Genomic DNA, 15438 nt, shown 5'->3' on the forward strand with positions numbered 1-15438 from the left:
CATGATGGTTTACTCTAGGGAATAGATAAATTCACTAACATATAACAATATAAAAGATAAATCAAGTTGGATGATAGTAAAGTTATAAATAAAGTTGGATGACGAGAAGATCAACAAATGCACTTCCATAAAATGTGCATGTACTTTCTCTAGCAGAGTCGCCACGCTGTAGAGTCATATTTCAAATCGGTTGAAACAGTCCGCAACGTAATGATGGTCGTGCTAACTCTTTCTGATTTATTTCAATTTTTTTTTTAGAACTGAGAAGCAAGCATAGAAAAAATAATTAAAGAAAAAGACAAATCAAAATTGAGTGTCCAACAATTGGCAGGAAAATTGTGCCACACAATTTATATGAGTTTACCTAACATTGTTTGTTTAATATATGTCCCAATTTCTAAAATTTGATATTCAAACTGATAGTGAAGTTATAAATAAGGTTGAATGACGAAAAGATCAACAAATGTACTTTCATGAAATGTGCATGTACTTTTGAACAGCACAAAAATTGGCAGCAAAATTTTTGTTCAATTTTGCCTAACATTGTTTGTTCAATTTATGTCTCAATTTCTAATATTTGAAATTCAAACAAGTTTATAGTTGATTGTAATTTTTTATATATCTTTTAAATATTTTGAATTATCAATAATTATAACTTATAATATTTTTACATAATTTTTAAATACTCCATTTATTTCATTTTATGTGTAACTTTTTGACTAGACAAAAAGTTTAAGAAATAAATAGACTTTATGAAGTTATCAAATTGTTATTTTTAGAATTGTTAAGTAAAAGAAAAATTCGTCATATAAAATGAGAAAAAAAAATTTAGTTTGTCCTAAATTCGAGCATTGGTCACATGCAATGATGTGGCTTAACAAACAACTTATATTCTACGGAAATATTTTTTAAAAATATTTTCTCGATAAATAAGTTGTTTTCTTTACCTAATTTTTAAAGTATTTTATTACCAATCAATAGAAATAGCATCTCAAACAATATTTATATGCAATCTAGCAAAACCTCATAGAGAGGGGAAGAGGTAAGATATGGAACCTCTGAAAAGGGGTAACAGTAGGGGCTTAGGTGACATTGGGTAGGTTGAAGGATAGAACAAATATAAAATGTCATTTGTAAAATTTATTTTTGCTACTTTTTTTAAAGTAGTCATTTATTTATTTTGAGATTCAAACTAATAGTAAAGTTATAAATAAAGTTGGATGACGAAAAGATTAGCAAATGCACTTTAATGAAATGTGCATATACTTTTGAACTGCACAATAGTTGGCAACAAAATTGCTAAAATTGTGCTACATAATTTATATGAGTTTACCTAACATTGTTTGTTAAATATATGTCCCAATTTTTAAATTTTGAGATTCAAATAAGTTTATCTTTTATTAAAATAATAAACCAGAAACGTGACATACCTGTAGAATTTCTACAATGTACTGTCGCGAATGCAGATGCCTGACTGATAGCTGACAATCCTGCATTAACCAACAAGTAAAATTAAGCACTTCATCGTCATAACAAGAAGATAAATTCAGCAAATCCACGAAAGAATTTGTATACCTTGAAAAGATTGACAGAATCAGCAGTCATTCGACCTTTACTAGGAAAACCGAGTCAAACTGCCGTTCTATACACATTATCATTAATGATAGTCACAATAGACGTCGCCGAGCAACATAAGACGGTGAATATTGACGAAAACTTTGCTATAGCTAGGGACTGATGAATGAGAAGAGAAGGGAGTTGAGACAGAACCTTGATAGAAAAACGTCTGAATCTACGATATTCACAATACTTTTACCGTAGATTTAAGTATTTTTACCGACGAGATTGGGATGATGAAGGTTTACTCTGGAAACAGATGTAATACTATCTTTCTAACAAAAAAAAAGATACTACTACTATATTATTGGTAAAATATTTATTGAAGGATTGAATACAAATACACTTTAAAAAAAAATTAATATTTTGTCTGATATTCAAGAACGACTTTGGTCCAATGTACATTTTGAATTTTCACCATAATTAATTTAGTACTTTTCGGTCATTTATAAATATACGACTACGAACCCGATTATTATAGAATCGGCTCCTTTGTAGTAGTACATCCATTCAATTTGTGTTGTTTATACTTTTTATTACATCAGTCCACTTAGAAATTTGATGGTCAATATTAATCTTATTAATATAACCTCCTAAATCATGATTAAACCCCATATTCCTTTATAAATTAATCATCAGCTACTGATAGTATTGCTCGATTTTCGATTAATTGGAAAAGAATTATATTTTCATGCGAATTAAATTTTCAATTTTGTTTGATAAAAACTTAGTAGGTTTTCTTTAGAATTTTGTTTGGCTGAAAAATTTGTAGGAAATTAGATTACCTATAAATTCATTTGCATAATCCCCCCCCCCCCCTCGACCCCCCCCCCCCCCAAAAAAAAAAACATGTAATTTACATTTTTCTTGTAGTTTATAGACATAATTTGAACAAATGGATGTGAAGAATTAAATAGATCTATTACTAAGAAAATGAGCGTTTAATGACATAACATGTCAATTAGGAGGGAAGAAGGTCTTTGGAATGTTACGTATTTTTTGAGAGAAATATGAGTATTTGAGTAATATTCTAGTTCTAATTTAAAAAAAAAAAGTAATATTTGTAGGTGATTCCCAAAACATGAATGATTATTTATGAAAATTACTCCAAAAAATTCTCTTTTTATTATAGTTATCTCCAATTGTTTAATGGACTATTCATTGTTTTGGCTAAAATCATGTATTTGTGTTAAGGAATTCACTTAATATATATTAATAATATACTCAAAACTCAATTAGCTGTCTTTGATAAAGTTCAGAACTCAAAACTTAAAATTATGAAACCGCCTCTAATTATAACGTCAGTTGATACATAAGTAAAATCCTAAAACAAAAAAACACATGAACATGATTGATGATACTGTTGGAATAATAGTTTTTCACCTGAATAGATTTTTGTGAGTGAATATAATAAAATCTTATAAACTTTATCCTATAATTATACTGTTGGTTTGCGATCCAGGAAAAATGATACCTTCTTGTTTTTATCTTTAGTAGATTCTAAAATGACCAGTTAAACTTTCCAAATTAAGTGCACAAATAACAGAATTGAAGAAAAAGCAAAAGATTACTGGTCTGCATGCTATTTGTGGAACAACATTAGATTCGTGTACCAAAGGAAAAAAAAAAAAAAAACATATGCCTTTGTATCCATGATAAGACATGATGAAAAGATAAGGATGAAATTTGGAGGATTCATTTTTTCTTCTTTATATTCTCTTATAATTTATTTATATGGGGTTAGTAACACATTTGATTCCTTAATTATTAGTAAATTTTAATTTTAATTCTTACTATAATATAAGATTAGAGAATTGGTTTCATAGTTCACTAACACTTTTTTTTTTAGTTTTACGATCTTTTACAAGAGATCTTTGAAAAAATTATTTTTCTTCTATTCATTTAAAAGTGTCCGAAAAAAGCTTAAATTTCTCATATTAGACGAACCATATGTAATCTTCAATTGCCTGAAATATGCACTACTTTTGATCCCTTTGCTTATTAATATTCACATGTTCTTTGAATTATTAATCTTTTCCTCGTTTAATTATTCATTTGTTATTTTATAATTATGTAGTTACTCCATATTTAACGTTAATATACCTGTAAACATATATAGTTCAAATATGATATATCAAAAGAACACAACTTAAATATTTAAAAATCAAGTATATCGTGTCATATATCATAAATAGGAAAATTATAATTTATCAATAATCTAGCGTCCAAAAATACTAAAGTAAAATGTTAACACTTAACCCCTTTAATTTTTCGAGATGAAATGCAACTAATCTTACCAGTTTGTTACCATAGATTCTTTTTGTTGTACTATTTGTTGGTACTACGAATTAGTTTGCTAGTTGCACTATATTTTGTTATAACCAAGAATATATTATAAGCTATGTGAATTTTAATATGTGATGGGAAGTTACTTACCATCTTTATTTCATATTAATTAATATTTATTTGCTGCAACTATCTAATAAACAACTTAATTATATGACTATGTTTTTTTATACCTTGACGCATATATAATTATAACTTTTAAAATAATGAGATGTATCAACTGTTTCTTCAGATTCTGGTTGTAGGCCTCCTGTTAATTAGGGATCTATAATTGACAAAATTATAAAAGTGAAGACACTAATTCCGTACATATTTCCTGTTATAACGTTATTTGATTTGATGTATCAACAAATATGCTTTCACCGTATTCTCCTTTAATTTTTTAAAATATATTTTACTTTACAAAATTAAGAACAAGATGCTTTAATGAAATTACTATTTATTCTGTTGTATTCCAAAATGGGAAGCCTTTCAAATCATTAATATCGATATAATCAATGGAAAAAGTATGTAGTAGTACATATTAAATAAAAAATAATCATGCTAATCTTTCAACTTAATCAATATAAATAACACGTGTATCGCACACTGTTTTTTTGGCAATATATTTACATACATATACAACACTAGCTTACTGGATGAGATTAATTGGCGATCACGAAGGCCATGACCTAGGTTGATGACCTTCATTATACTTTGTTAAGAAGCTTGTTTAACAATATATAAAAAATTAATGTAAAATGATTCAATAAATCAAGAGCTTATAAATTTAAAATTCAATCTCTGCCTCTATTCAATACCTATATTAGTTTATATTTGAATAAATTTAACACATACACATATATCTATATCTATGATCTATAATCTATATCTATAATCTATAATATATTAAAAGTGTGAAGACCCTTAAAAAGTGATATATAATATATTAAAAGTGTGTAGACCTTTAAGTGATTTGAACTTTTTGTAAGATTCTCCTTTAGACAAAACTATTTTTTCACTATTTTCTCTAATTTATTATTTAATTACTTTTATTATATTAACTAGATTACTAAAATACATGGGACTTCTAAAATATATGGAAGGAAAATCAATTAATATTTTTCTTTTTACTGATCAATTAGAAAAATATTCGTATATTACTCCTAAAATAGGACTCTATTAAGGAAATACTTCTATAAATATTGAGATGCACGTTAATATGATTGATGTTCATCTAATTTGATTCAGTTGCATGTCTAGATTGATGGATACTTAATTTTCTAACCCTCAACTTCTTCACTATTTTTGTCAACATAATAGAATTCAACGTATATATATATATATATATATATATATTGTTTGTTTATTTTCATTCAAGTCATTCTTTAGTATCAAAACTTTCCCTCAGAGAAGAATTATTTTCATCAAACTGAAGCTTTGTGATCACTACTATATTATTTTGTTATACTTTACAGGTCGTAGGTGAATTTACAGGTGGTAGATGAATGTCAGTTGGTTTTGAGAATTTTTTGTAGGTAAATGTTAGGTTTAATTGTATTGGTTTTATATCTTTGTTTTGAGAATTTTTTTGTGTAAAGATAAAGTTTAGTGGTATTATTTTGATATTTCTATTATCGTATTATTTTGTTACAGTTTACAGGTAGTAAGATGAGTGTCAGGCGGCTTTGAGAAAATTTTTGTGTAAAGGTTAGATTTAATTATATTATTTTGATGTCTCTATCATCGTGTTGTTTTATTGCAGTTTACAGGTGGTAAATGAATGTCGATCAACTTTGAGAAATTTTTTCGGTAAAGGCTAGGTTTAATTAAATAAATTCTTCAAAAGACGTTGAATTTAATTATTGTATTCATTTTTTATTATTTAAACAAATATCCTATTTAATGTAACGTGTTTAAATTCAATAAAGTGAGATACACGCACGAGGCGTGTACACCTAAACTAGTTGAAGTAAATGTGGATATAACATGAAGCACGTCTGCAAAGAATAAAATATATGTTTTAGCGACAATATATATGGCATGGGACAACCAAAAAGTTTAGGACTAGGAGGAGTAGGGCACATGAGGAAGCATGACCTGATTTGGTCTGATCTGTGTCTACTAATTAATCCACCAATTATCCCTATAATTACTACTAATTGTTGTTGGGTTACAATAACTACATTGGATCAGACATCACTTAGCTTGGTACTTTTTGATGTATCACTATCTTAGTGTATTATTAAGTAAATTAAATGTACATTAGTTGATTTGAATGGTGAGGTATCGAGTATCGAGTTCCGAACTTGAAAGTCATTCGTTCAAGTTTAATTTTTCAGATCCTTCCTTTTTGTTTTGTGGTCGGGTCTTCTAAACCACACTACGCATAAATATAGGAGCTAAATTTATACGTAGCCACTTTTCAGTCTCTACAATTGAAAAAGTCATTGTCATAAAATTTTATATGTAAAATTTAAAATATCGCGATAACAGTTACTTCTATCTTTTAAGAAACGGAATTAAAAGATGGCTAATGAGCACTATTTCTACTAAATAAGTGTCTTCTCGCCTTTCATTTCATGTGGTAAAAATTCAATCTTACATTCAAATGATCACACCAAATAGTATAAATTTTCTTTGGTTAAAGGATAAATTGAGATGACAATCTATATTAATCAATTATTAATTAGTGAACTTTTAAGTGTAACCGAAATCATTTTCATGAAAGAAAGGAGAAGAAGATAATACTAGTCACAAATTGTAACATGCAAAGAAATAGTTATTCTTTTATGTAAAGTAATAACTTTAAAACTATTATTAAAGTTGGTGCATGAAAGCAACAAAAGAGAAAAAGTTTTGTTAGTTCTCATCACTAGCTCATATATATATAAAGAAGAAATTCTTCTAATTAGTTTGATGATAAAGAAATATGGAAGAAGTGTCAATTAATGTCAATTTGTATATAAAAAAAAATAGTATAACAACGTTTGGATTTTGAACCACCATTTGCCCATCAATTTTCTCTCTATTACTTTTTGGTTCTCGTTTCTTCTATTAAAGCAAAGCCAATGAAACACAAATAGTAAGCAGAGTTCACATGGTCAAGTTGATTGCAGAATCTGATTCAATAATGAAAATCGTGGTTTTGGTTCACCAAGTTTTTAAAGTCATGAAATATTGATGATTTTTTAAAATTTTGTAGTACAAATTTGAGAGAAAAAAATCTATAGAATATCTTGCAAGTTGGAATTGAATTTGCAGCTTCTTAGATAAAATAAAGTGTCCATTTCCTTTCAATATATTAAATTAAACTAATGTATACATTTCGATAGAATCATTAAGGAGATGATAATACGAGAAGGAGAAAGTGATTGCGTAGTAAAATTGATTGAGAAATTATTCACAAACCTCCGATGATTTGGTAACAAGCACTTATCGTGAAGTTACTTGGTAAATCGAATGAAGGAACAAATTTCACATTTGGCCAGTCGGTTAAAATAATTATATTTTTTAGTTGTATATACAGAAGGTACTATAATAATTGATACAAGTGACTTTTCTAGAAATTTATATGAATAATGCAGAGCAAACAAATACAATAACTGTACTGATACAAAAACTAAATCAAAAGAATGGCTACAAATGTTAAAGAAGTATACTATAGTTACTATTATTATGAAAGTTCTTCAATTTGATAAGATCCATCACACTTAACGATTAGATCCACTGGACCAGGTCCTTATTTGCATTTTCAAGAGTAATTCGGCCCAATAATTTGGGCTGGACTCAGATAACGAGACCGGAACCCGAATACCCGTTAAGCTGTAAACATTTTGCGGAGTTGTATTTCCCGGTGGGCGAAGTGATTGTTACGAATAACTGTAGAGAGAGAAAGAGATAGTCGCAGCGGAGCGTGAGCTCAACGCGCGATTGGATGGGAGAAAACAGCTCGTTCACCGCCGCAGCACCTCCGCCGCCGTCTCCAAAATCAGCCGCCATCGATGACGCGCTTCTCAAGCAGTTCTTCGCCGAGGTCAGCGAGGTTGAGCGCGACAACGAAGTTATCAGGTCCAGCTCCCTTCCCTTCATATTATATATGTAGATATCTACAAAACACACACACACAGAGACACATCTGTGTATGCCGCGATCGTTTTTGTTTATGTCAATTTTTTGTTCTAAGTTCTTCTTCTCTACTTGTATAACGCGAATTATATAACATGAGCCTTGAAGTGGATGCTATTCAGGTGACTGGAATTGTATTTGTATGATTTATCTGTGAGCTTTGCCTCGAAGAAGATCAACACTTACTGCTTTCCAAAATAGCTGTTACGTGTAGCTTCTCGAGAGTTTATTTGACTAATTTTCAAAGTTTAATTAGATTAGATTATTCAATAATTTAAAATTAAAATTTGAATATTCAAAAACTATAAGCAAAGCACTATAAGTTGCAACTGACATAGTATAAGATGTTGTTATAGTTCATATCATTTGACTCTCAGAAAGGAAATTGTGACTAGTGTTTGAGGGAGTATTTTCTAACACCTTAAGAGTAAAGTAATTTGGGATAAACTGATTTAAGATTGGTAGGATTGACACGTTTTTGGAATTATATCGAATTTCTATCTGCACAAAACCATCTTTTTCATCTGTTTTGATCTTTGGACTGAAAAATCACTTTCTAGACAAGTAGTGGACTATGATTTGTATTTATTGAGGATTGAGCTTATAATGGTCGTTAATTCATTTTTGGCATGTACTAGTTTCTTCTAGATTTATATGTCTTACTTGTTGATGTTGATAGCTGAATAAATACAAATTCAATATTGTTTCGTATCTTTATTGTTCTGTATTTCATAATTTGGGTTAAAATTTAAAAATATGCAGGATACTTTCATGCTTCAAATTGAATCCATTTGAATACCTTAACCTGTCATTTGATTCATCCATTGACGATGTTAAAAAGCAGTATCGTAAGGTATATTTCTTGAAATTCCCCTTGTATTCAAATGATTCCTTTTTTCATATCATATTCTGTGTGTCACCCTAATATATTACCATAAATTACATATATGCAGTTGTCTTTACTTGTTCACCCTGATAAATGCAAGCATCCACAAGCAAAGGAGGCATTTGGTGGTAAGAAAGCCACTCTATGTTGTTCCTTGTATAGAGAACTAGAGAAGTGTTGTTATTTTAGTTAGTTTCTTGTGTGAAAGACTTCTTTATTCAAACAGTAAATTCATTTTACAATGGTTGAATGCCATGTTCATAATAGAGAACTAGAAAGTATTGTTATTTTAGTTAGTTTCGTGAGTGAAAGACTTCTTTATTCTAACAGAAAATTTATTTTACTATGCATAAATGCCATGTTCATACGTCTTGTTTCTTTAGTCCTTTAAATGGATCTTTCTATTTGGTATTTGGGTTATGCTTTACATGTTATCCCTTGTATTGTTCATAGGTGGTTTTATATTTATATATTGATATCTTCCATGTATAAGTTAAGTGTGATCAATTCCAAGAAATTTATAATTTGGAAACTTGCTCGAATTGGATTCTTTCAATGTGCATACTGAAGATATATTTGGGAAGTTGTTTTCTATTATTTGAGGTTATTACTTATTTAGTTAGTATCCCCACTCTAAGTTGCATGAACTCTTCATTTTTGATGCCGTACCCATGTCGTATTCTCCAAAAATACACTAATTTTGGAGAATCCGACACTCACCCATTGCCATTTTTGAAGAGTCCAAGCAACATAGTCCCCACTTACTTCCTCTTAAATGACCGGCTTAAAACATTTTACCTCAAGTAAGGTTATTCAAAATTTAGGGCAACCACAGTGCTCTGAAATGCATAACCTACGGAAGAGAGCAGAAGACTGCAGTTCCTTGGTCATTGATGTGAACCACATAGTTTTCTCACTACATATATATGGAAAGTATATGTGGAACTACTCGTTATTATATGCAAGTCCACATAGTTTTCTCACTACATATATATGGAAAGTATATGTGGAACTACTCGTTATTATATGCAAGTGTAAGACTACTTTTATTTCCATAAATATATCTTGCTACATTAATGATCTCCTTAGAGGTATAATATATGCTGAGTCGCTTGCTATAGCACTTGAAAAGCATATTTTACAACTTCAGAATTCTGGTTTATCCTGGGCTCTATCTGTTAAACTACCATTACAAAGTTTTTTCCTTTTTAATTATCAAGTTTCAATTTGTGCATTGCTTGGAGTGGTTAATGGAATTTTCATTTTCAGATTGCAGGACAAAAGGTTCTTATGCCTTCTTAATTGATCATTCAACTTGGTTCACTTAGCTTTAAGTTTATCCGCGCCCTCCTCCCTTTTCTTTTTCTGAAAAATGGAATCAGTTATTCTATTGTCACAAACTTTAGGACTATAAAAAAAGATGCAATTTCAGAAGCTGTGCATTGACTCTGGTGGCATACAGTTTAAACTGGCATAGAACTTTTGTGCCTTTTCAACCTCCTCTCACATCAGAGCAACATCATTCTATATATAGCTTTTTGGAATAGAGAACGATCTTTTGTAGGAGAATATCATTTATGTTGAGTTAAAAAGAATTGGAAAAAGCAAGGGTGAGAACTGGGAAGGAGCTTAAGCCTTTCTTGAATATCAAAATTTACTCTTGTAAATGCTTATGTGTAGTCTTATTGTAGGATGATTTGGTTTGATTTTTTTAATTTTTTAAACTGCTCAAGTATGAAGTTTCTGTTTTATGTCTTTTCCTTCTTGCTCATGAAATTCTTTTTGCGAACTTCTTCTCATGTTGTATGCAGCCTTAGCTAAAGCGCAACAGTTATTACTTGATCAACAGGAGAGGGACTACATTCTGAGCCAAGTTGTTGCAGCAAAAGGTCTGCCATCACCTAGCTGTTCATTCTTTTGTTCTTTTGTTTTCCTTTTGCCATTTGGATTGCCATCACGTTCTTTCTGCATTTCCACTGGAGCACTAGAACTGTTGCTGCAATTCTTCTTTGGTCTGAGTTCAACAAAACTGGGTGGTGTCTTTTTATGATTTCTTTTCTTTTTGCAAAAGTGACAATTTTTGGGAAATGGGGTCCGTTTCAAAATTTTGATTTTGAAGAAGTGCTGATAACTGTTTCTTCACACAAAACTGTTCTTTTAAATATTCAAGTTGCCAGCTTCAAAAAAAAAAACACTCATAAATTTTCCAGAAAAAAAGAACGGAGGTATTCCAAAAAAATCAGCTTGCGCAACTCGTTTTTCCAAAAACTCTTCAATATGTTGTCCAAACGAAAGGTGATAATATGTAAAAAAAAAAAAAGGCTCGGTGCACTAAAGCTGCCGCTATGCGCTGTGTCCGGGGAAGGGCCCTACCACAAGTGTATCGTACGCAGTCTTACCTTACATTTCTGCCAGAGGCTGTTTCCAAGGCTTGAACCTGTGACCTCCTGGTCACATGGCAACAACTTTACCAGTTACTCCAAGGCTCCCCTTTGAAAGGTGATAATATGTCAGGGACGAAAAGATTATTGGCTTGGTATTATGAGCTGTCTTCTGTAATTTAATGCTGGATAAATGGGGACTGTTCTGCATTCTCATTGTGGAACGGCTATATGAATTATTCTTCTTTTTTCCTTTGTCTCTTTAATATTTGGTCTCCTTATACTGGAACTTATGTGTATGAGCACAGAAGAATTAAGATCAAAGTGGAAGAAGCAGCTTAAAAAAGATACTGCTAGCAAATTGAAGTCTTTAGTTACTGAGGTATGTCTCCAATTCTTTCAAATTCTATCTACTTGATCTGGATTTAGCTAGAATTATTACTTCTGGATATACAGAAGGTGTATTTTCTTTCTGATGTGTTGTATCTACTGCGGAGATGACATTACTTTTTAAAATGAACCCGTGTTCACTACAGAATCGAAACCACGTTAAACCATGCTAGTAATCGACTCCTAGATTTGGCTATGTAACTTGATGTGTTTTAGATTTACTCTTGTTTTCATGTTTAAACTGGTATATTTCGTATTGAACTCATTGTGTTTTGTTTCTCCGTGACTCTTATTCCACCTTAATGGTTTGGGTAGGAAACCTATTTGGGTTAAGTAGAGCATTTAGGTTAGTCTGAGTTAGGTTGTTGTATGTTTTGGTGTGTACTTAGAGTATCTTGCTTTTGGTACTGGTACTGTTGAATATATTAATTTCTATTGTATCTTGCTCTATTACTATTCCGTATCTTATCTTAGATTGCTTTATTTTGAGCCGGGATCTATCGGAAACAGCCTCTCTACTGCGTACACTTACCCTCCCCAGACCCCACTTGGTGGGAATATACTGGGTATGTTGTTGTTGTTGTTGAGAGCATTTAGGAAAAAATATAGCACTATGGAAATTTTGTGTTTCAAATGGTTGATTTCTGTGTTCCTTATTTTGTAAACAGGGTAAATATGACCAAGAACATGAGCAGTCAGAGGAATTCCAGCAGCATCTGAGGTTGAAGGTTAGAGAACTATTGACAGAACAAGAATGGCGGAGGAGAAAAATGGCAATGAGGGTAATATTTCCCAGCTGTTTTCTTTAAATATTTTCTTTTTAGTTTTCTAGTTAAACTTCCCGTTGGATTTTGTGTAGATATCTGAAGAGGAAGGTCGCTTGAAGAAAGATGAGGAAGAAACAAAAGAGATGTGGAAAAGAAAACGTGAGCATGAGGAGCAGTGGGAAGGAACTAGAGAAAAGAGGGTTAGTTTTCAATTACATTATGTAGTTTTCTGTTTCGAGATTTATTATTTCTAAATTACTATGCATAGGATTGTGATTATACTCCATCTGAATTGAAATTTTCCTGCGTCACTAATTCAAATTATGAAGTATGTTTTCACTCCTCATCTTCTTTGGGAAGTGCTGCTAAGGCTTTCTAATCTGTGGCACTCATTGAAATAAGATCTGATTCTTTTTTTCCTCTAATAAGGTAAATAACTTTATTAACAGTACGTGGAAAGCCTCCATATACAAGTTGTATACCAAAAAGAAGGGAACCACGCCAAAATATGGTTCTGAATGAAAGAGATCCAATCTCTATACAAATAGGAACCTCCTGAATACACCAAAAATCAATTTTAGAGTTTTGGTCAACCCTTCAAATGTTCTCCTATTTCTCTCGTTCCGTATAACCTGCATAATGGCTAATGGGGCAATATTTGAAGACCTTAGGCTTCTCTTCCCCTTCCTAAAGACTCAACTTCGTAATACCTCCTTCATCGTACCCCACATCACCTATTGCAATCGAAACCAATTAAGGACTACAGTCCACAATTATGTAGCTACATGACGATGCAATAAGTGATGATCAACATCTTCACCTGAACACCTACACATGAAGCACCAATTAACATACATGATCCTTCCTCATATTTTCTTCTGTCAAAATCACTCTCCTTGCTGCTAGCCACACGAAGAAGCTCACCTTCCTAGGATCCTAGAGCCGTCAATATGGGCCAAGGCCCGGTGGGCCAGCCCGGTCCGGCCTGTAATTTGATGGGGTGGGCTTCAATTTTTGCCGCCCATTTAAGAACAATTCTTTTTAGCCCGGCCCGGATAAGCTCATGGCCCTTAGGGCTTGAGGAATGTGGGTTGGACTAGCCCGTGGGCCGGCCCGTTAGTCAAATAATAAATAATTTAAAAATAAAATAAAATACTGAAAAATAATAAAAGAGTTAAAAAACAATCAAGCCCAATGATGACCATTGACCGGTTCCATTAACAAAGAAAATGGAAACTGGAAAGTTTCCTACTTTCCTTTCTAATAAATAATAAAATAATTAAATACCTACCACTAAAACATAAAGAGTACATTGTACTCTTCACTTTCCTAATTTCCTTAGTTCATCTAGCCGCCTCCTCTTCACTATATCTCCCTCAACGCGCCATCGGCTTTCAACCGTGATGTTTCCAATTGAGTAGTGCCACCTCTTCGTTTTCTTCCTACTTTGGGTGATTCGAGCTCTAGCTCCCTTTTGATTAACAAACACTAATACTATGTGTTATTGTGTGATAAATATTTATGTTTATTAACAGTGTAAAATTAAATTATAAAATATTATTTTTTTAAAAGTGGGCTGGCTCGCAGCCCACAGGGTAATAACGTGGGCTTGGTGTTTTTTGGCCCGTCATTTAAATGGTCCAGCCCGGCCTGACCCGTCAAACTCAAAGCCTGTATAGGCTAGCCCAGATGGGCTCGGCCAACCCGTATTGGACAGCTCTATAGGATCCTTAGGAACCCAAATAGAACGGTATGGAAATGTAAACTCCTCTCTCCCTAGTAACCTCCTCTAATACGTTTTAGCAATGAACAAGCCATCCTACTCCCTCTCCATCTCCGTACATCGGATGCAGCCTGAGGTGTGTTCTGTCCATAGAATAGCTCAACCAAGTTACGAAATTCTCCCATCTTCTAATCCTGAAGGTTCCTCCTAAATCTCAAATCTAATGAACTTCCCCTTATGTCATCACTGTCAAAAGAATGGACATTTGTGTCTCAACTATAATCATCTAATGTTAACCTTACCCCAAAAAAAAAAAACTGTACATTTGTGTCTCAACTATAATCATCTAATGTTAACCTTACCCCAAAAAAAAAAAACACTATAATCCTCTATGTTGTACAAAAAGGATTCTTTCTTTGCTCCAAATATTAAAGAGAGAAAAATAATCTTGTCATACTTGGCAGCTTCGTCTTACTATTATGAGATAATCTCCCAGTTCTTTCATTATACACAATCCAAAGAGACATAATGGTGTTTTTCTCCAAGCTGCCATCCATTCGCTTCCACTCTTCTCTAACATCCAGCGTAGCACTGGTTATTGTATGTTCATTGAAGTATATTTTTCTTATTTAACTTGCAGTTGATGAGCTTCTTAATTACTACTAATCGATCTTGCTAGCCCTTCTGATAGCTGCTTTCTTTTTCTTTTTGTCGTCAGGTGTCCAGTTGGAGGGATTTCATGAAGGGTGGGAAGAAGGTAAATTTGATTTGCTTGGATTGCCAATAAATGCTCTATCCCTCTCTTTTTTAATGGTAAACAATAGGGTGTGGCCTGCATCTTATAATTTAACATAATTGGACAAATTTCATCATGCTTTTTGGCAGGCTAAGAAAGGAGAGATTCGGCCTCCAAAGCTCAAGACAGAAGATCCCAACAAATCTTATGTTCAAAGACCAGTTAAACGTGGTTAACACATGTAGTCTGATGGTTTTTTATTGCTTCCATAGTGACGTGAATCTCATTGAGAGCTAGAACTGGCTTCTTGAGGATAAGCCCCTCTCTTGTATAAAGTTGTATTTGTTGAGAAGCCAAGTATTGAGCAACAAATTACCTTTTGCTCTCGCGTGTAGTCTACATCTGCAGGTAGGAGAGATCTTTTGGTATTATATTTCGTTCATCGGGCACCATATTAGTTCGCCTGACTTCACTGTATGAAATCT

At 32.1% G+C, this 15438-nt stretch overlaps 1 protein-coding gene across 1 annotated transcript; it reads left to right on the plus strand.

The window, feature by feature from the left end:
• Positions 1-7678: 7678 nt before the first annotated feature.
• LOC107875690 (J domain-containing protein spf31) lies at positions 7679-15334 on the plus strand. The gene is made up of 9 exons (XM_016722500.2): positions 7679-8013; positions 8833-8923; positions 9024-9084; positions 10768-10845; positions 11646-11719; positions 12396-12509; positions 12587-12694; positions 14936-14974; positions 15103-15334. The coding sequence occupies exons 1-9, from the start codon at positions 7880-7882 to the stop codon at positions 15187-15189; spliced, it is 786 nt and encodes a 261-aa protein (XP_016577986.1). The 5' UTR covers positions 7679-7879; the 3' UTR covers positions 15190-15334.
• Positions 15335-15438: the final 104 nt, after the last annotated feature.

This window comes from Capsicum annuum, chromosome 6, assembly GCF_002878395.1.
Source record: "Capsicum annuum cultivar UCD-10X-F1 chromosome 6, UCD10Xv1.1, whole genome shotgun sequence".
Classification (NCBI taxonomy): Eukaryota; Viridiplantae; Streptophyta; class Magnoliopsida; order Solanales; family Solanaceae; genus Capsicum; species Capsicum annuum.

Bases quoted from the DNA above. Each gene is read 5' to 3' on its own strand.
- LOC107875690 (XM_016722500.2), top strand. From the start codon at position 7,880: ATGGGAGAAAACAGCTCGTTCACCGCCGCAGCACCTCCGCCGCCGTCT. The intron at 10,846-11,645 runs GTCTGCCATCAC...GTATGAGCACAG, and splicing joins CCAAGTTGTTGCAGCAAAAG to AAGAATTAAGATCAAAGTGG. The intron at 12,695-14,935 runs GTTAGTTTTCAA...TTTTGTCGTCAG, and splicing joins AAGGAACTAGAGAAAAGAGG to GTGTCCAGTTGGAGGGATTT.